Source organism: Egretta garzetta, unplaced genomic scaffold (genome assembly GCF_000687185.1).
Source record: "Egretta garzetta isolate BGI_Z169 unplaced genomic scaffold, ASM68718v1 scaffold79, whole genome shotgun sequence".
NCBI classification, from domain to species: Eukaryota; Metazoa; Chordata; class Aves; order Pelecaniformes; family Ardeidae; genus Egretta; species Egretta garzetta.
In genome coordinates this window covers 6695831-6716535 of record NW_009260791.1, presented here as the reverse complement: position 1 = coordinate 6716535, position 20705 = coordinate 6695831, and the positions used below count along the sequence as shown (strand labels likewise).

General features: G+C 36.8%; 1 protein-coding gene across 1 annotated transcript in view; it reads left to right on the top strand.

Annotated features, from left to right (window-relative positions):
* NPAS3 (neuronal PAS domain protein 3) overlaps positions 1-20705 on the top strand; it is a 542703-nt gene that overhangs the window by 213686 nt on the left and 308312 nt on the right. The window contains exon 4 of the mRNA XM_009646696.2: positions 18299-18381. Within this exon, the coding sequence (XP_009644991.2) occupies positions 18299-18381 (83 nt within the window). The remainder of the gene's footprint in view (positions 1-18298; positions 18382-20705) is intronic.

Below are 20705 nucleotides of genomic sequence, written 5' to 3'. Positions count from 1 at the left end.
CACACTTCTGGCACTTTGACACATCACTGGCTGTTAGAGAACATGGAGCCCCTGTTTACTGCTGTTTCTTGAGTCTTAAACAGCCCTCCACTGCTTTTATTATACCATTAATTGCACTTAATGCAGCTGCATTTCTAGTACGCTTGGCTAAGCTCTGAAAATTAAGTAGAGGGTACTTTGTTATAAAATTCACTGTAATGAGCTCTGGTGGGACAGGGTCTGTTAAGTTTGAAATTACCTCAGGCCATTTCCAGAGGACTTCTTAAAATATTTCACATCTATAAAAGTTTGTAACTAGATAAATAGCCAAAGGTATGGTTGAGAAGAAAAAAAAAACCAAAAAACGCAGCCCCGCAATATGCACTGAATGAAATATGAACATTTTTAATACCAAATTGTTACATTTATTTTAAACATTTATTATCTTAAGTAATTTGTTAAACAGAAAGTTTTCAAGCCAACAGCATGTAAATTGTAGGTGTTTGGTTGACACAGCGGTTCTTATGCATACTCTTTTTGCTTTTGGTTTCTTAATCCAGACCATGCATTCATGAAACTGGAATAAATTTAGGACTCCCTCTGGGTTTACATAAATTGGTTCAAGAAGGGGTCACACCTCTCAGTACAAAAACCTTATAAGAACTGCTGCAACTATTAGCCAATTAGCTTAATGTTACAACTAACAGCCTGTACTGAGTACTGATCTCTGGTATCTGCCTAAATAAATGACTAATATGCCTTCAATTCCCTTAGTGTTCTGCAGCTATATGACCGCTGTAATGCTTTGCGGCTAATAAAATTTCAGATTGACTAATTTATTGGGTAGCTTTACCAAAACATCCAAGTAATCCTTTATATACTCATTAGAAACGGGTCCAAAATTAATTCTCTGAGGACTAAGTAGAAAAGTCTCCCTGGGATCAGCATCGCTGAGCTTTAGATACATTGGCACAAATCGGGTGGAGGATCTTCTGTGGTTTTAGTGCAGCAATTTATCTACGTTTTGTAGTTAAACTTTAAGCACAAGGTAATTAGAGGCCCCCAAGCTTGAAATTCATGCACCTTTTTTTTTTTCCCTTTAATAGACTCTATACAAGCCTGCCAAGCTAAGTATTTAGCGGATCTGAGTTGTATGGGGAAGCTCTGTACCAAACTTCCAGATAGGTTAAAATCCTAAAACTGTTTTCTTTTTGTCTTGAGATTTTGCATGTAGAAATGGGTAGGAAGTCTGTTTGTTACCGAGGGTCAGCCTGCAGCCTATTGTGCCATGCAGAAATATTCACTAGTCAATAATCAAATACACTGTGGCCATTAAGTACTGCACCTGTTGTCCAGATGGGCTAACAATAAACATGACACAGTCAATCATGCTTGCAGAATAGGGTGGACAGAAGGCTTTAGGGGATGTTTCCAGGGTCTTCCTCTGTTTATCTAGACCTTTATGTCTATACTATTATGTGGATGGGAGTATCTGGGTTAGTGCATTTCAATCTGGAAATCACTCCAGCAAGTTATTCCAAGGGGCTCCATGGAGTTTTGTGTTTCTCTTGGGTTTTAAACTGAAATGGCATCTCTTTTTATTAACTAAGAAAACTATTATTCAACAAAGAATGGAGCAATAAATCTCTGCATGTTGAGAAACATTAAATACCATCAAAATTGTTCTAACTTTAAATGCAAATAAAGTTTGTTCTCCCTGCTAAACTTCATCCATAATAGGATATATTTAGAGCTATGAATCATTTATTAGTTTAGATAATTTTATATTATGACAAGTTACTGAACACACAATTATGTGTAGTACTGCAGTATAAAACATATATAAACCCACCTTTATTGAATAACTCCTTTACAAAAATGTTTTGGACAAGAAGTACTTCAAAAGTCATAGAAGCCCATACCCCATTTCTCTCCTAGGAACATCCTTTATTGGATGAACAATTTGCAGAAACGTGAGATTAAGAGGTTTTACTTGAATAGGGATCTACCCTGCACACTATTTCAGATATACTCCTTGTCCTATTAGCTTCTGTATTTAAATTATTGCAGGAAGTTTACCAAAGTGCTTAAATTTAAAAATGCACATCTAAGTATCAAGGCATGATGTACTGGGGGGATTGCTAAAGATTCACTTCACTCACAGTTTTGGAAAATAGTTACTTAGTATTTATTTACTTTTTGGAAGTAAGTGACTAGCGAAAATTTATTGTTTTAAGTCGGCTGCAAACATCCTTTTAAGTTTGTCAAACTCATAAACCTAAACAACTTTAGTTCCGTAAACTGAAGGATGAAATTCAGAAACAATTAATAAATCAGTTTAAATATTTCCAGGAGTTGCCAAAAAGGCTTGATGCCAGACACAGTAGTTTTCAGTAAGTTTAATGCAATATGACTTGGACTCGGAGTGTTGTACAGGAGCTAGCGTGAAATGAGCTAGGAGTAAGAAGACAGTCTCAAACTGGATAGTCAACAGATGCAAAAGCATATGATCAGCAAGTGCTAGTATTTGGTCTCTTGCCTGTTGATATTGCTGGCAAGAATGTCCAAATTAAGCACGTTGCCTTTGCAATGTTACTTGAAGTTGTGCTCTGATGCCGCTTCCCATCATTCATGTGGTTCCAGAGGAAGAAACATGAATAGGCCCAAGTGAACCTCACGGAGTTCAAGAAGGCCAAATGCAAGGTCCTGCACCTGGGACAGGGAAGTCCCCAATATCAGTACAGACTGGGGAATGGATTGATTGAGAATAGCCCTGTGGAAAAGGACTTGGAGTCTACTGGTGGATGAAAAATTGGATATGAGCCAGAAATGTGCACTCGCAGCCCAGAATGCCAACTGTATGCTGGGCTGCATAAAGAGGAGCATGGCCAACATATCAACAGAGGTGATTATCCTCCTCTACTCTGGCTCTCATGAGACCCCATCTGGACTAACGCATCCAGCTCTGGGGTCCCCAGTGCAAGAAAGTCATGGACCTATTAGAGTGGGTACAGAGGACGGTCACAAAAATGATTACAGGGCTGGAATGCCTCTCCTATAAAAAAAAGCTGACACAGTTGGAATTGTTCAGCCTGGAGAAGAGAAGGCTCTGGGGAGACCTTATTGTGGCTTTTCAGTATATAAAGGGAGCTTATAAGAAAGATGGAGGAAGATTTTTTTACCAGGGCCTGTAGTGACAGGACTGTTATAGAATAAGTTTGATTAACTGTATTATTCTCTCTGAATAGTCTCATTTACCATTAGTAGAACCCAGCTCAAGCTGTAACCTGAGAACTAAGAAAAGAGGAATTGGAAACCTTTACTTGGACTTTATTAGGTGGGATCCTAGGGTCGGACCCCGTTACAGTGGCCAGCGTGCATAAATCCATACCAGGGTAACAGTTTTAAACTGAAAGAGAGTAGATTTAGATTGGGCATAAGGAGGAGTGTGGTGAGACAACAGGTTGCCCAGAGAAGTTGTGGATGCTCCATCATTGGAAGTGTCCAAAGTCAAGTTGTACAGGGCTATGAGCAACCTGAGATAGCAAAGGATGCCCATGGCAGGGGATTTGGACTAAACTATTTTTGATGGTGCCTTCCAACCCAAACTGTTCTATGATTCTATGAAAAAGTTGGTGGATGATTTTGTCCACAAGGTAGTGTTATGCCTGGTTTGTGCATTCAGTATCACACTTTGAATAGCGCTGGAGCTTATAAGATGGCATGTTGCCCTTTTCCCATAAGGAGGTGGTGATATTTGGACTTTTTGCTGCTATAGGCATCATCATAAAACCTGGTTCTATTTTCTGATTAATTAAATTAAAGTGTTTTGGACTTCCCTGGGAATTTTTTCAGGTGTTTACTAAAGGACAAAAATATACCCTTAGGTTGAGCCCAAACAGTAATTATTGTCAATATAGTACAATACAATATAGTAACCAAAGTCAAAAATTGGTGGGAGAAATTGTGTTTTCATTAATTGCTGTACGTTCCATATATTTGTAATATGGATTCTAAGGAAATACAATTTAAAAGCTGATATTGTGAATTGTATTCTGACACTTGATTCGCAGCTCTCTGATGATGCATGGAATAATACAACTTCACTTTCCTTTCTGGCCAGCACTTTTTGAGGAAGACCTTAAATGTATCACTTTCCCCAGCACAGAGAAATTATTTTTTAGGTCATTAATCTGAAAACAAGGGTAGGTCAGAAGCCTTTGGAGCTCCACTATCAATAACAAAATGAGGCAAGAGGCTACCTCCCCCTTGATAGAGTCCTTGAAACTTTGGTGGAGTAAATAGAAGCTTCTTTGTGGTGTGATTTTAATGAAAGCTATGATGTTTTTTTTTAAAGTCCCTCCAGGACAAGGCTTTTTGGAATAGTGTCTGAGGATTTGGGGATGGGTGTGTGTGTGTAGGTACATGCTTAGTAAGCAAACTTAAATTGTTCAGCCATTTCAACTTCATAAATATCTGGTTCAGTATTTTCATTCCCAGCTATGTTGCCTTCTGGAGCTTCACATGCCTGAGAAAGTGATCCATTTCACCTCCCACAATACAACTTCATGTCCTCTGATCATAATCAACTTCTTTCTCCTAACAAACTTACATGTGGTTGAAAGTGCTATTTCAACTAAGCTAGTGTGAAATAGGAAAATTAAGGGAAGAAACAGGAAAAGTGTGGAAAGAAAAGATGAACTGAGGTAATGTAAAAGAGAAAAACATGAGATGGAAAAAGGTTGTGCTCAGTCCTTTCCAGCATTATTTGTACAATGGGTTTTCCTTCATTAACTTTTAACAAATTAATTAAGAATTAATTAACAATTCTTCTTTAGACAGAATATGTTTACACAGCAGCATAAACTAGCTCAGGGACTGGAAGCAGCCCAGCTGTGGTAACACAGAGATGAAAAAGTTATTTTATCTTGCTTCTTAGGAAAGTTTCATAGTCTTTTTTAGCACAGCTAGACCTTCATCAGTGGCCACATTAACCCACTTACAGCTAGTCCACGTTTGCATACATTGTGACTGTAAAGACCTACCCTTAGCTTAGCTCAAGGTATTACGTGCCAGTGGTTCAAAAGGATGTTCAAACCCCACAGAACAAATGGATTAGCAACACGGGTGTGTTGTATATGCAGCTCGGAGTGCATTTGGGTCCCTGTTGCCTTGTTAGCTCCAGTGTCAGCAGTACTCAAGTGGCCATCTGAAGTGTCAGCTAACTCGGGAACTTAAAACATCACCTCAGTGGAACTAGAGGTTTCTGTTTGAGAACAGGGGTGAGGTACAAGCTGAGGAAGCTGCACCTTGAGCAAATACTGCAGTGGAGACCACCTCTTTGCTGCATGCTGCTTTTGGGAGGGCTTTAAAACAAGGCACAGCTTTATAATTCTGTTTAGATTATTCCGAATTCTTCTTTTCAGTTTACATTCTTCAAATTATTTTTTCCTTTATTACGAGTGTTTTGATTTTTCAGTCTATTCTTTCTGCCATCCACTTTTCCTTTTATCTATAAAGAAGCCACTACTCTTTTTTTCTGAAGTCATCACTCACCAAAATAAGCCTTTCTCTTCAGAAGACATCTGACCGTGAGCTGTCACAGCAATGTCTGTCTTTGCCTCTTCCAGCCATGTAGGTGCCTCTTCATTCCTCAGATTCCTCCTCTCCTGTAGAAGGAGGAGTCACTATTATGTGAAAATTATTCTCAGAGAAGTTTGAAACAGAATTTTTCAGTGATACTTTTGGAAAAGTTGGGGCAGTTTTGCTCAATAGTTAATTTTTCTAATGCATTCTCCGCCTTATTTGTGGAGAGAAGTAGAATATACCTTACAATAATAATGCATTTGTAAGTCAAAGCCTTTGCATTGAAAGACTTGTTTGTCAGTATTCACAGAAAATAACTCACTGCATTTCTGACTTGTCCTCCTACAGTGTTGTTGAGTGGAAATGTATTTTTTACAAGTAAATTTCTCAGATTTTCAGGTATTATTAACAAAATCAGGTGTTGTTTGATATACAGCAGACAATTTAAAATAATCCAAAACGCCCTTAAACTAGCACATTCGTAATGAAAAATGTCAGAATACAAACTGTCTTCTAGGAGGTTACTAAAATAAATAAGAAAAATAGATAAACAGTGTCAGGTGTTACTCATTAGCTTTTCTGAAGGATGTATAAAGGTTGTAGGTGACAGGAGAGAAAAAAAAGTGTGTTCTGTGTTGACTTTGAGCCATCTTCATTCAACTCTCTAGTTTAAGTATCATATTGTATTATACTCTGGAAAAAAAGTATTTTCTGTTTAAATTAATAAGCTTCAGTTACAAATTACATGGTTGTGAAAATCTAGTTCTTCAGCTGGACTGAGGCAGCACGAGAAATAATATGTTTAAGAATTAAAAGGTGATGTTGGAAAGCAGCAAAATATGAACAGAATTTCAAGGATATTATTTCAGTAAAATCTCAGCTCACAAACTATTGAGCTGTTATATCAAGCAAATTATTTCACTTTATAGCAAATGCATACGTGTATTACCTTAGGTTTGGTGGGTGTATAATAAAATGTAATTGTTGAGAAACTATCTAAATGCAATACATTATCAGTATAATTGTAAAGCTCTTAAGAAAAAAAAAAGAAAAAAAGAGATATATTTATCAGTGCTCACAAAAGTGAGAAAGAACTGATTTAAAGACTTAGAGTGTTATCTTGCAAAACGAAACTTTGCCCCCAAAGTCGAGGTAACCATCTGTGTCCATGTCTGATTCAAGTACTGTGTGGGGAATGAATTCTGATGCCTTGAAGTTCATTTGCTAAAGAATACCAAAATATCTGGCTAGCAGAACCTACTGAACTTTGGTGGTTAAGGTGTTCAAGGTATATTTTGAACTGTGAATTCCATGCTGCTTGTCTTACAGCAGGACAGGCTTGACTTTTGCAGGTAGTAAGTGTGAATCTTAGCTATGACATGATCAAATAAAAGGATTATTTGTCCTCACTGCAGAAATAATCTTGAGCTAAATTCATTCCTGATGCTAATGAATGCAACTCTGCTGAAGTGAATGTTGTGCCTACACACAACGTTCTCTTTGGCTGTAGAGAATTTGCTTCCTGTTTTCTCATTTCTAAGCTCTCGCTTCCATAACTATTCTGGCTGTCTTCTGATCAAACTGTTCTATAGGTCCCTAGTAGGTGCTCTCCAAAGGTGAAGGAAACTGGACTTTTCTCAAGTGACTGTTATAAAAGATCCTACTTGCGTATAAAAGGGGAAACACCAGTCATGTTCTGGAGCCAATAATAATAATAATAACAGAAAATATGTTAACTTCTTATTTCTAATTTATTTTCAACCTTGTTCATCAAGAACTGTATCAATTCTTTTAACCTTAACAAAAATTTAAAGACCATATCACTATTTCCAGTAAAGATTTAACTATCCTTCTTACTAGTCATCGGGATTTCCATGAGATTCTGTTTCCTTAAAAACTGTTGAAACAGACTCTTACAAATGGTAGCACACTTTTTTATATTAAGAACCTGATCCAAAGTGCTGGAAAGTCTTTTCCTTTCCTTATAGGGGCTTTGGATCAACCCTTTTTTTTTATTTTTTATAAGCAGCAGTGCTTTTAAAAACAAGCGGTTCCATCTCCTAGTTGTAAGGACTTAACCAGTATTCTGATGGGTATGACCACTTCCCTTGAAGACTGCTTCATTAGGACTTGGGGTTTTCTGGTGTAGCTTATGCATGGTCATTTTTCAGTCCTCAGCAATTCAGAAATAATACTATTTTAGCTCTTACAAAACTTCTTGGTGAAAATTTCTTTTTCTTTTTTTTTTTTTCCTAGTGAGAAATTAAGAACCAGTTGCAATAGATTTTAAGCATGTGTTATAGTTCTACTACAGCTGGTCTTGGTAATCTCTTTACATTTCTTCAGTTATTTTTTGAAATCACCAAATTCTCAATAGTTGCATTTTTTTGCAGTCTCCCTTATGAACAGAGAGAAGCAGCAGCTGGAAGACAAGCAAAAATAATTGACTAGTGGCACAGTTGGTTCTTACCAGAATCCTCAGTTAATTACATGGTTCAGTTTTGGCAACTAATACAGATTTCTTCCCTGAAAATGTGGATTGATTGCAGACTTCTACCCAGTCTCACTTCATTTATGAATCTTCATTATATCTTTTTCTGACTGCCTCGCAAAAAGAAAAAAAGGCATGTAGCGTACAAACAAATCCACCACCTGCATGCACCAGTCACAAAACCAAGTTTGTAAAAGCAGGAAAGCCCTAAATTCACCTTAGAACTAGAAACAATTATAAATAGTTGTGCACTTGGATTCATTTCAGTATGTTGCCTACTTTGGTAGGATAATGATGCATTAATCAGTAATTGTCTGGTTACATCATAGCTGGGTTTTGTATTCCCCTGGTGAATGCAACTCCTACACTTGCCAATAGCAATGTTTGATGTTTTTTTTTTTTTTAATTTTTAGTGTTCATTTAACATAAGGGGGTCTGTTCTTAGTGTTGTCCTTAGACAGGGAGCTTCCTTTTACTTAGCCTGTGATAGTATGACAGAAAAAAGTGAGTGTGCTAGGAGTGCAGGTGACCAAAACCTGTAACTGCTTGCATCAGGTGCTGCAGGGTTTTCTTTCTCCTTTGCTACCATGCACTGTTCTGTAGCCCTTGTTTTGAATTTAAATGACTATATCAAATGTGAAATTTGCCTCTTTTTTGGTGCCTGATACTGAGTGTTGAACATGCTACCTAAGCTGTTACTTTCTAAAATTACATTCCACTTGCTGTCAGAAGAGGTTATATGTATTTCTTAAGAAAATTCAGTGGGCGGTTGTAGCCACATAGCGAAGGGTTGGCTTCCTGTGCAGACAGTTGTGAAATGCCTAGCCTTAGCATCCCACTTGGCAGTGATAACATAGCCCTTGTGGCATACAGTATCTTCTTAGGCCATTAACAGTTAAGTATTTAAATCTTCAAGTGCTGTGGATATATCAATAAAAGCTCACATCTGTTACTCTACCAATAGTAATGAGAAGCTAATGGAAAGAATACCAGTTGTAAAGCATCTTATTACTTTTTTTCCTTATTAATTTTCTTTTTCTTACCACAGATGAAGTAAGTAATTTTTGTCTGTCAGGAGTCATATTTTTCCACTGAGCACTGAAAAAAGTTAGGTTTGTCCATTAAACTGTGCAGTGAGCCCACCAATATAGAGGGAGAAGTAAGGAAGGAAAAGAGGGCTATGCAAGAAAGCAGACCTCTGTATAGGAGGGTCTCATTAGGGGAAGCTGGATGTGTTTCAGTGTTAGTAAAAACAGGGAGGATGTGAATCACAGCTTGCACATTTGCAGCACACCACTGTCTAAGGCATAAAAAGGCAATTGTATTGGCTCTAAGGAGGAGCAGCTTGCCTGTTTTGTTCACAGAAGATTCTGAAATAAAAATAACACTGCCAAGATTTAAGACAACAAAAAAGGGGAGACGTAACAAAGCCAGATTTCTTCTTCTTGACTTTCAGAAATATATTATACCTTGCTTCATGTAGATCGAACAGCTTTTGGTCCCCTTGACATACTAGTGGCATATGAAAGCCCTGTGGATGGATGGAGCGTTAGATTGGAAGTAATAAGGTTGTGCCTGACTTACCTCCGCATTTGTAGCAGATGTTACAAATGTCATAACATGAACCTTTGGGATCAGACTGGAAAAAAAAGCAAGACAACAGATGTAGGCCTCTTAGTTGTACCAGCAAGTATAGTCTGACACTATATAACACTGTTCTGACTTGATGTTAATACCCTGTCCTCCTCCTGAGAACAGAATCAGTGACACTAACCATTTCTGTAGCACTGAAGCTGGAAAGGGGTGACAGCAGTTTTCTTCCCAGAGGAATGTTAATACTAGTTTAAAAATAAGACAATAGAACTGTTACTCCAGTGTCTTATTGTTATATCTAAATAAGTAATCCATACTCATCACCCATTTGGGCAGGCAACTGAATTTTAAGGAATTTCCTCATGCTATCGTGATGTTTATGCATTTTTCCACTGGTAGAGCCAAATCTTGCAGAGTGGGTATTTGTCCAAAGCCCTGCTTATTCCTAGGTTTTTAAGCCCTCGATTCAGCCCGCTTTTGTGTGTCTCTCTCCCTTGCCTCACACATCTGTCTCTACTTGGCCTCTTTCTTTTCCATATTCCTGTAGACTTTTTTCCCCCATCTCTTTACAGCAATTGGATTTCCTGGGAAGTTCCTATCTCACTTTAATTATTGAATCCAATTTCATTAAAGCTACAGTAATATCTAAAGCATCTTTTACTTGCAGCTGTCTCTACCAGCACTTTCTCAGCCATCCCATCTAATTTTTTGACAGTTTTAAAAACATTTTTGTGCTGCTTTTCACATTGCCCCTTATTTGTGACTCATCCTCTCTGGGCTGAAACGTAAAGCCATTTTTCTCTTTTCTTTAAGACTGCTGCCATCTAATAATATTGACCTATGGTTGAAGAATAGGTGGAGTTATCTGCTGCTTATTGTATCTGTTTGTGAGTGCGCCATATAAGTGACCAGTCTGTATTCAGATGACAATTCTTATTTATATTCTGTATAAATTCTTCCTCCACCTACATTTTTGGGAGCAAAAGACAACGTGATTATTTGTAAAACGATCAGTATAAAGTGAGTTTAACCCTGGGAGGTAGCTCTAATTCAGTTGTATCAGAGACATTGGTCCCTCCTTTCCACATCAGAGTGCGTTTTGCTGCTTTAGGTAGAAGCCAATGGCCTGAGTGAATGTTAATATTTACCCTTAATTGTTTTATGGGTGGTGTAGTTCTTTTGTTTCTCCCGCTATTGATTTTAAAGGAAATTATGTGTTCTTTACTTTCTGCACTGTCCTCTGCATGGTGGAGGCTGCATGAAGTTTTTCCTTCTCCTGTTTCTCAGGAGCTTTGGCCAATGTTCCTGTATTTCATGGGAGGGGAAGAAAATTAATGCAGGAGTGCAGACCCTTGTATTTTTTCCCTGTGCTTCAATTTAAAGCAGTTGTGATTCTCTCTGCCACATCACTCCCTCAGGTGCTGCCATTCTTGAACTGGAGGCTTAGCCCTCTCCCTGAAGAATTTCATTGTCAAGGAGAAGAGTGGGGGTTCTCCCATGAAGAATTTTAATCACCCTGTCTGTAGCCCTTTTGAAGGAGGCACAATAGTTCCTATAGTAACTACTACAGTGTGGGAGAAAGGCCAGTGCTCCCTCCCCCAGCCACAGATGGAGAACTCACTTTGCTTAGATGACTGGAAATTCTTGCACAGCAAAGACTGCATCCTTCACAGTGAAAAGAAAAAATCTCTGAAATAAACTCTTAAAACGTACAAGTGCGTGCTAATTAAGAAACGGTGCTAGTTATCAAGTAGAGAACATAAAAATCCCGGATATAGCTATTGTTTAGGTGCGTTTAACTTTCATTCTTGAGGTTTTTAATGTTAAGAAGTTCAGAAAAGAAAAAGGAGACATTAAGACCTAAGAAATCTTCTCTTCTCCTCCCACCCCTCCCTACCCCCACCCCCCCCGAAGAACAAATCCTGAGGGAAGGAGCAGACGTATAAACCAGATGAAAATAATCAGGAAAGGAAAAGGAACAGGCTCATAAAATAGATAAAAACTTACACTAAGACAACTGCTTACCTAGTGTCAGTTCTCCATTCACTCTGTATCTTTTCAACGGGAGGACACAATGTATGTCTTCAAATCCATTGATTCCAGTCCAATTAAGAAGTGATATAGTACTTTCTGGGTTTTGGACAAAATTTTATTTTGATAGGTTTTAAGTTATTGAAACTAAAAAACTATAAAAAACAGTTTAAAAGTATTAAGCAACTTGAATTTGAAAAGCAAAATTTACTAAAAATTCCTTTAATTCCTGGAGCTTTTGGTGAAATATCATAGATGAACTACTGGAAATAATAAAACACATTCGTAATTGTGTTGCATAACATTTTCTTTAATTAACCAGTACATTCTTGATAACTACTCTGTTATTCCATGGAAAGTTTCAGTTTACTTTCTCAACCATGGATTTCTCAGTAATGAATACATGCTCTGTACCAGTGACCAGAAGATGGACATCTAGAATAATAGGCATTCGTGTACACAAAAAATAGATTTGAAATGCCATTGTTAGCTTTGTAAGTTGATTATCATATATTGCATTATGCATCTTACATGTCGCCCTTTGTGACAAATTTGTTCTGATACTTTATTGCTGTGATACTTAGTTGGTAATGGCACAGCATTAATGATTCCCTTAGCTTTACTAAACCAAGATAAAATACCTTTCCACATATGTTGCAATTCCATCTGAGATTTATTTCTTCTTCCCATCTGTGAAGGTGGATGAGACACCTAAATTTTGGATCATATGATGGCTTATGGTGAGGTAGACTGGTGACATCATTTACTTTCTCTAGATACCCTTTCCAAATCAGAGGGCAACATCTCTGCTTTCATCACTCTGGGTGCCTATCATTCATCTCTCTTTAGATCAGGACCTGAATACACATCATCTATGCCTTAGGTCCTCAATGTACACGTCAGGCAGAGGAATTCACTCTTGCTGGAGATATCTTTCAAAACTTAGAATCAGTCATAAATGGGATAGCAAAGAACAATCAGTGGAAAAAACCCATGTCCATCAAAAGGTATTAAATATGAAGTAAAAGAATTAATTAAAAAAAAAAGCTTCTGTGGATGCTAGCATACAGAAATACTGGCATTTCCTTATGAGCCTAAGGTTGGTTACACTGTCCTTCCCTGGCATTGCATCTTCTGTTGTTCAGTTTAGCCCCTCAGTCAGTGCCCGTCTTTTCTAAAACACAGCTTATAAGCATTTCCAAATTACTTGTTCTGTCTCATAGGAAAGCCCCAAGGTTTTAAGATGACAATCTCGCCTTTTCCTCTAAAACCACCCTGATTATCACATTCATTTGTGTTGTTCTTTCATGAGCATTTGGGGTTGTTCCTAAAAATAACAAAAGATAAATTTTAATGTAGAATCTACTTTACATCAAGGAAAATGTATTAGAAATTGTATTGTAATTTCTATAGACCTTTTTTCTGCTTTGAAACAAAAAAAAGTTAAAACTCTGGAAAAGAATACTTAAAGGATTATAGCCACGCTCATGCTGCGAACTGCTTTGCACATACAGTCATCTGAGACAAGTCCGACAACTCTGCTTCTTATGCTCTCTCATCTGAAATGATCGTATATTTTGTTGATTCCTATGGGGATGAATATTAGCCAACCCTATGTGAAGCTTCTATGAAAGTAGCCTGATATGGTTACATATTTTGTGAATAAAACAGATAAAGTTCTTTTTGGTGGGGTGTTTACAAACTTTCATATTTATGTAGATCTGCTCAGGCTTTGCTAATTAAAGTCTGACTTCATTGGCAGTCATAATTAGAGCTCTTCAAGATCAAAAGAGTGAAACATGAGCTCTGTTTTTTTTATAATTCTTCAGACAGCAGATTACCTAAAAGGGTGCAGTGGGGTGGCCCTATGTCCGCCTCTGCTTCCAAGCATACAGAAAGGTGCTGCTCAGAAAAGTCAACAAAATTAAATAGAAAAACAAGGATTTTGAGGCTAATTGAGAAAAAGCCTTTGTAACTGAATAATAGTTCAGGAGAATTAATTTAAAAGTTCAGAATAGTTTTTAAAATTAGTTTTAAAACTCTTATCAGAGCAAAAGAATTTAAAAACTCTTGATCTGAATTTTACCAAACTTACAACAAAACCAATTTATGTTGAAAGGTGGCATGCAAAGTCTCACAAAAGTATTTTAGGGGGAATTGATTATTGTGCTGGTGATATGTGCTTTCACTCCTAGTGATCAAGGAATACTGCTTCTGTTTAATTAGAACTCTGCGAGTAGAAAGTCACTGTGAACACCACTCTCTGGTCATTCTGTGCTCCAATAACTTAGAACCGAGTTTAAGAGGAAATCCTCTCTCTTCGGGATGCATGGAAATCATTGTTAGGCAGTCTACGTTTTTCTTTTCCATAGTTTTCCACTCATCCTAGCACAATTGCAAATGCTCTTGAGCTTGCATTAAGCATGCTTAGACTGCCCCCAAGATACACTGAAAGGGATGTGGTTCTTCCTTCACCTCATGCATAGCCAGATTAGTCATCCAAGGAAGAAATTTAAAGAGGAATTAGTGAGCAGTTAGAATTTTTTCCTTGTTAATAGCTTGTTATGGAATAATCCTATGCCAGGAATAGACATGTAAGTCTGGATAGTAAAAGTCATGCTTCCAATGCCATGGAAAGTAAAAGATTTTAGTAGAGAGATACCTCTGCTCCAGCACTACAAAAGTGCATGTGTGAAAATGATCTTTCTATCTTCTTGTCACTATTAACAGTAATTATTTAATACAAATATTGGTTCAGTGAACTTTATGATTAACCAAAGTTGTGCATTCTAACCTTAAACTTTGTCAATTAAGTGTAGACCGTATAAAATATGAAGAGACGTTTGTTCACACCAGTAAAACACAAGAAGCTTGGAAGAAAAATTTGGCCTGGGTTTGGAACTTGTTGCCTTTGTGACTCCTGTTGCAGTTTGGTACACACGTTTCAGCCTTCTCAGCATCCTAATTTCCCCTACTTCCTGTTACTTAGAAGAAGAAATTTATTTCATGCATGCAGTACTTTGTTTCTGTAGAGAGTCTGCATTTAAAACAGAATCCACATTTTTAAAAAAGATGCACAGCCAGATCTTTAGGTCTGTGAAGGTTGTTGAGCTACTTTGATTTACAGATGTGAGATAAATCCTAAATCCAAGATTTCCGTGAGCAGCTGAGCTATGGCTGTGCGTGGTTCCATCCATGGGGTGAGAGACGGGGAGATGACTAGCTGTGGATTATGTGATCGAAGCCAGTTCAGTATTTATAGTTTATGCTTTGAAATTTTAGAATAAAATAACACAGAGGCCTGCTTTTTACTCCAACTGGTTCAGTCTACGTCTTCCTTTCCTCTATCGTCATGCCAACAATGCATTCAGCACGAGTAAGAGGCTTTGTGCTGTCATTGCACTGTGAGATTGCCATGTTTTTGAAAGGTGTCAATATGATATGCATTTGTATACCCCAAATAATATATTTCTTCTGATGCAGATAGGTATCAAGAAATCTTGAAAGCTCAAGTAAAATAATGAGGCAGTGAAGCCAGAAGAACAAGTAAAATAAGTTTGTTCCCGTTATTCTGGATTTATCTCAATATTCTTGTCTCATCCCTCAAAATGTAAAGAATGATAGTTAGGGAAATGAATGAAAGAGTTGCAGTATGTGGCTACCAAAAGCATAATGGTTTTCTGTGTAACCTATTTATGCTGGTTGTAAAATTAGGAACTGTCGTTACTACCCCACTTCACCTAAGGAAGACACGTATATCAAGGAGTTCTACTGCTGTAAAACTGTCAATGAACTGAACGGCATGGAAGTACTACAAGATATTTGTCTACATGTATGCTACCCACCAGGATGCAGGCACTGATAGAGGATTTAATTGACAAATTTTAAAGCTGAGATCTGTCCCACTCATATTTTCTAGTTAAATCACTGACCTTGAAGTGTTTTCATTTGAGCTATAGAACTAAGAGTGTCCCAAGTATGAAGAACTGATGACTTACCTGTAAACATAATTTGAGGTTAAAGATGCTGTTTTAAAAAGTGTTGTGCTGTCTTCGTGCATTTTATTCAAGTTACTCAGTGCTAAGAACCCTGCAATTAACAATTAGCATCATAGAACTGGAAGCGATATTCAGTATGTAATGGATACAACTTAAAATGCGAGGGGATTGTAAAGGAAGGCTATGGGGCAGGAAACAGAAAATGAATCGGAAGGCAAATTGCAAATGGTGATGTGTTCAGACAACGTGTGGAAAATATAACACAGTTTAGATGGAAGAATGAAAGGACCTAAAGGATTTAGTAGGATTAGTAGGATAGTAGGATTAGATTTAGGATTCCTAGGCATGGTGGTGTTGGGTTGATGGCTGGACTCTATGATCTTGGAGGTCTTTTCCAACATTAATGATTCTATGATTTCAGGGAAGGTTTTTTGGGTTTTCCCTGGTTTTTTTTTGCTTTTTGCGATGTGCTTATAGAGACTACTATGCAGCAATGCCTAGTAGGCCAAAATTGTGAATTTCCTTTTTGTTTCTGGTAGCTTATAAATGCAATGACCATAAAAAGCACAGTGTTAACTGATAGCAATCATAATGGGAATACTGATAATCTTTATAGTGCTATATATTTTGTTTGGTCCCACAACCAAGGCTAAAGTTTTTTCTCAGAAATATAAGTACAATTCCAGTTTAAGCAAACATTTGATAACGTATCTGGAGGCAGAGTAAGGACAAAAGGATCATCTTTAAGTCTGTCTGCCAAAAGGAAAGTTAAAGGAGTCTTAAGTTGCTAGAAAATGTAATGGGCTCCTTTTTTTCATGAAATAAGCATTACTGCTTATAGTAGGCATCACTACAGCTGTAGAAAAGATTAGACAATGCAAAGAGAAGCAAAATGATTTAGAATCAGAAGGCTGATACAGAAAAATATGAGACTGACTAAGCACCTAAAACTTCTAAAAGAAAGATGTTATGCTGACGTGTTTGGTCAGTCACTATACGAACTGAAGTTAGTATAAAAAAAGCAAGTACAGCAGTTGGTCTATTACCAACTTTAGTTGCAGTGCAAAGCAGAAGTCCTGAAGAAGACTTTTCTCTTAAGTTGTGAGAATCTGTGTCCTTGAATACCTTAGAGAAAAGAGGAGGATATAGAAAATACTGGCTCTACAGCAGTCACCATTTGTAATTATGAGCTATTGCCTGAATCTATTAGCAATGAAGCCACCTGTTTGCCCAGTATAAATAGCTCAGAATTTCCTGCAAGGAAATTACATGAAGCATCAATAAGGAATGATATTACATTTTTAGGTCAATATGACTATCATTACTTGGCATTTATCTTTTCTTACTGATATCATGTTTGGCAGCCAGTATCATAGAAGACTAAGAAATTGTTGCTCTGTGTTTTGTTTTCATTGGTGTTAAATTAGCCTGTTCAGTAATGGCAGTCATCCATTCTGCTTGTTTTAGTGGATCCTTGGTATTTCATTTTTCTTATCATGTGTTGTAAAGAGAGCAATACATAAAGATGGACTAGTGCTGTGATGGTTCCGGACATGTTAGACCATCAGGGTCTTTGGATGTATATGTTTTTGTACACGTTTTAAAAGGGGGCAGAATGAACTTCACCTCTTCTCTCTGCTGTGGGTATGCCTGGCTTTGGCGCTAAGACAGGAAAGGGAGGGGAAGGTTCCTGCAGCCCCGTGCCCTCTTCTCCAAGCTCTAGCTTTCTCTGGTCGCATGGCAAAGACAGCCTGGACCTAAGAAGAAGCCCCAGCTTGCAGTAGGTGCCTACATTTTGTTATACTCAGACGCAATTGCTGGCTTTGTGCTCTTGGCATAGAGAGTTTAACAAAATCTTAATTTTATGGTTTCTCGGGCTTTTTTTTGTAGTCGCTGCTGCCTCCGAAGCATAACTGCCTATTAGTCATTTTGTACTTTTAAAAGATATAATTTAACTGTAGAAGCTGAAGTTTGAAGTACCTGTTCCAGCAACTAGCGTGGATATCTGGGATAGTACAGCACTACCTTATGCGTAGCAATAACTTTGATATCTCAGATGTGTTTACAAATGCTGACTTTTTAATGTTGTGTTTACTTTGTTTCAGTTTCAAATAAGATGAATAACATGTTCAGATAAATCTCTCATATCTTCCTAATTCCTAATTCCTGAATAATATTTAGTTCTTATCCGTTCAGATAAATCTCTCATATCTTCCTAATTCCTGAATAATATTTAGTTCTTATCTCCACATTTCAAAGCATTTACATTATGTGTAGCCTCTTTTTCAATAGTATTTTTCACTGAATTCTGCATGCTGTCATCACCGTGTACAATAAAACCTTCTACAGGGACTTGGGATATATTTGAATAAACAATTCATTTCCAGAGTTCTTGGACGTTTGAATACTTTTTTTTTTTTTTTAATGATTCTTTTATCCTTCAAATTTGAGTCACGGAAAATTACGTACCAATTTTATTTACTATATGTAAGGCAAGTTTGAAATTAACACTAGTGTATGAAATGCAGAACATACTTAAATAGTTAATGTCAAGTGGTATCATCAGAGGTGCATTGGAAATGAATGTGCAGACCGTGCAACATAACTGTTTTTTATTCAGTTATAGGTGCCCAGCGCAGGAGAAGTCCCAGTGCCCTTGCCATTGAAGTATTTGAATCACATTTGGGAAGTCATATTTTACAGGTAAAAAAAAATGGCTTTTCCAAGAAAAATCAAAATAACTGGCTAGTCATATTTCTGCCAATAATTTGAATAGTATTGCCGTCAGCACTTATGTTAATGAGATTTTTTTTTTTTAAGCTTATATTTCTTTCTTTTTAGAAAGCCCATGGTTGGGAGAATGTTAATGAGAGGGAGGGCAAGTATTATTTAGCTGAATCACAATATTTTATTGTTTCGACTGTACAGTAAGTGTTTGTTCTCAGAAATCCTTTATGTATTTGTGTGTATGCGTGCATAAAATGGTATTTTGTTTTGGTGTTTTCATTTGCCTTATGTGTCACATATAGATTTAGGGGATTTTTTCCCCCGCTTTGGTTTATGAGCATTGCTTTCTTCTGTGATATCCCAGTTGTCACAATTATATATCACAAATTTGCAACAATCTGCAAAGAGAAAAAAAATGAACAGCAGTATGTTTCTTAGGTCTCCTTAGATATGAGATAAAAACTAATTTGATCTTTGTCAAGGAATTTAGTCACACTGTACAAGTCATTATATTCCAGGAAGATTAAACTGAAAAACAGTGACCTGATGGAAACGGTCTTACGCATGCTTTGTTTTGTCAGGGTTAATACAACCTTTCTTAGGTTGCGGTAATCAAACGTGGAACAGAAGCAGTTAAGAACAAATGTGATGGGTTTTTTCAGCAAGGCAAAAGCCCAGAGCTACGGAAATAAAAAAAAAACCCACATAGTCTTTTCCAAGTGTGGCACTGCATAACTGCTCTTATTTAGCAATGTACACAGCTTCTCAATGCAAATATGTTGCTTAGTGTATTATCTTTTGAGAGGTACGAAAGAGGTAAATTAGGATATTATGAGAAATATTCCACTTAATTTGAAATGATTGAGAGCTATCTCTCTGTACTAACTCAGATGTGGCATTCAAAAGCACTATGGATAATGTCAGATTTTTCACATCTTTATAAAGTAACTAAATGCAGAATAACAACAAAGATAATTTTAGGAAAACATGAAATTAATGAGTAGAATGAATTTCTCTTTGGAACAAAAATCATGAATGAAGTGATTTACTTGTACACCCTTGGCAGAGGCCTAGGTCAAGTTTTTGATTCTGTAAGCAAATATTTGTGTTATTGTTACAATATCAGAGATATCTGCACCAGTATCTACAGTACTCTATTTGCATATTAGACAGAAATGCTGTTATGCTGTCTCATAAGTGTAGAAAAAATGAAGAAATAGCAGTTTTGTGGTATTTCAGCTTATGTAATTTGTCAGTGTGTTGTTTTGAGTATGTAAGCATGTACTATGTATCCTAAAGATACATTTTTTACAATATGAATTATAACAAATATCTAGATAAAACCTCACTGGGACTGATTTACATTCCTTAAGTATTGGGTATGTCCTTTATGACTGAAAAAGAAAAAACCTAGGATGGCCACATGGAAAACTACTTGACATTTGAAATCTTCACTTATTGCATATTAAAACAATTAGTGATTATATCACTTATTTAAGCTAGATTCTCCTGTTGCTTTTTATTTTTGTACTTATATGTGATAAATTAAGGTGTTTTCAGGATATAACTTTACCATAGTACTAGTAAAAAACCCTATATTGCACTTGTACCCATAACTGAGGATTTTCAGTCAAAATTACCATCAGCATCGTATTGAATATCTGTTGAGGTGTGGCCTTTTCAGAGAGGGTGGTGCTTTTACCAAATTACTCCCATTAATCTCTCGATTGATAATAGAAAGTTCCACTCTGACATTTAAAAGAGAATAGACTGTTGATGATGGATAAAGGACAAAATGAATTAATAAGGTGGCAAGTTTATCATGATATGTTAAAGTCTTGTCTTATTTTAGCAGAGTAATCAACACTTGGAAGGAAAGTCTAAATCATGCATTCAAATGCACTACTTTGAACAGATCTGAGTGAACTTCAAAGTACTGCCTTGTGGTCTAATAGGTAGAAAGATAATCTCCAGAAGACAAAATGATTTTTAAAACAACAATCAGACAGATTCTGTGGTGGAATACAGTTCTAACAAGTTCTCATTTAGTCTGCTGCTCCTAGAAATTATTTTCAAAGCAATATTGTGATAAGTATTGTTTGCAGGTGAAGTAAACAAGCTTGATTATACTTTGGGAATACCTGTGTTTGATTTCAGAGTCTGCTATCTGAGGAAGCTGAATTAATAGTTAGTTTGTTTAATCCCTTTTGCTATTAATATCTTGAAGACTGGGTTAAGTGTAAGCTCAGAAATTAAGGAGCCTCTCTAATGCTTCTAATATTTTGATACTTCAAAATTTA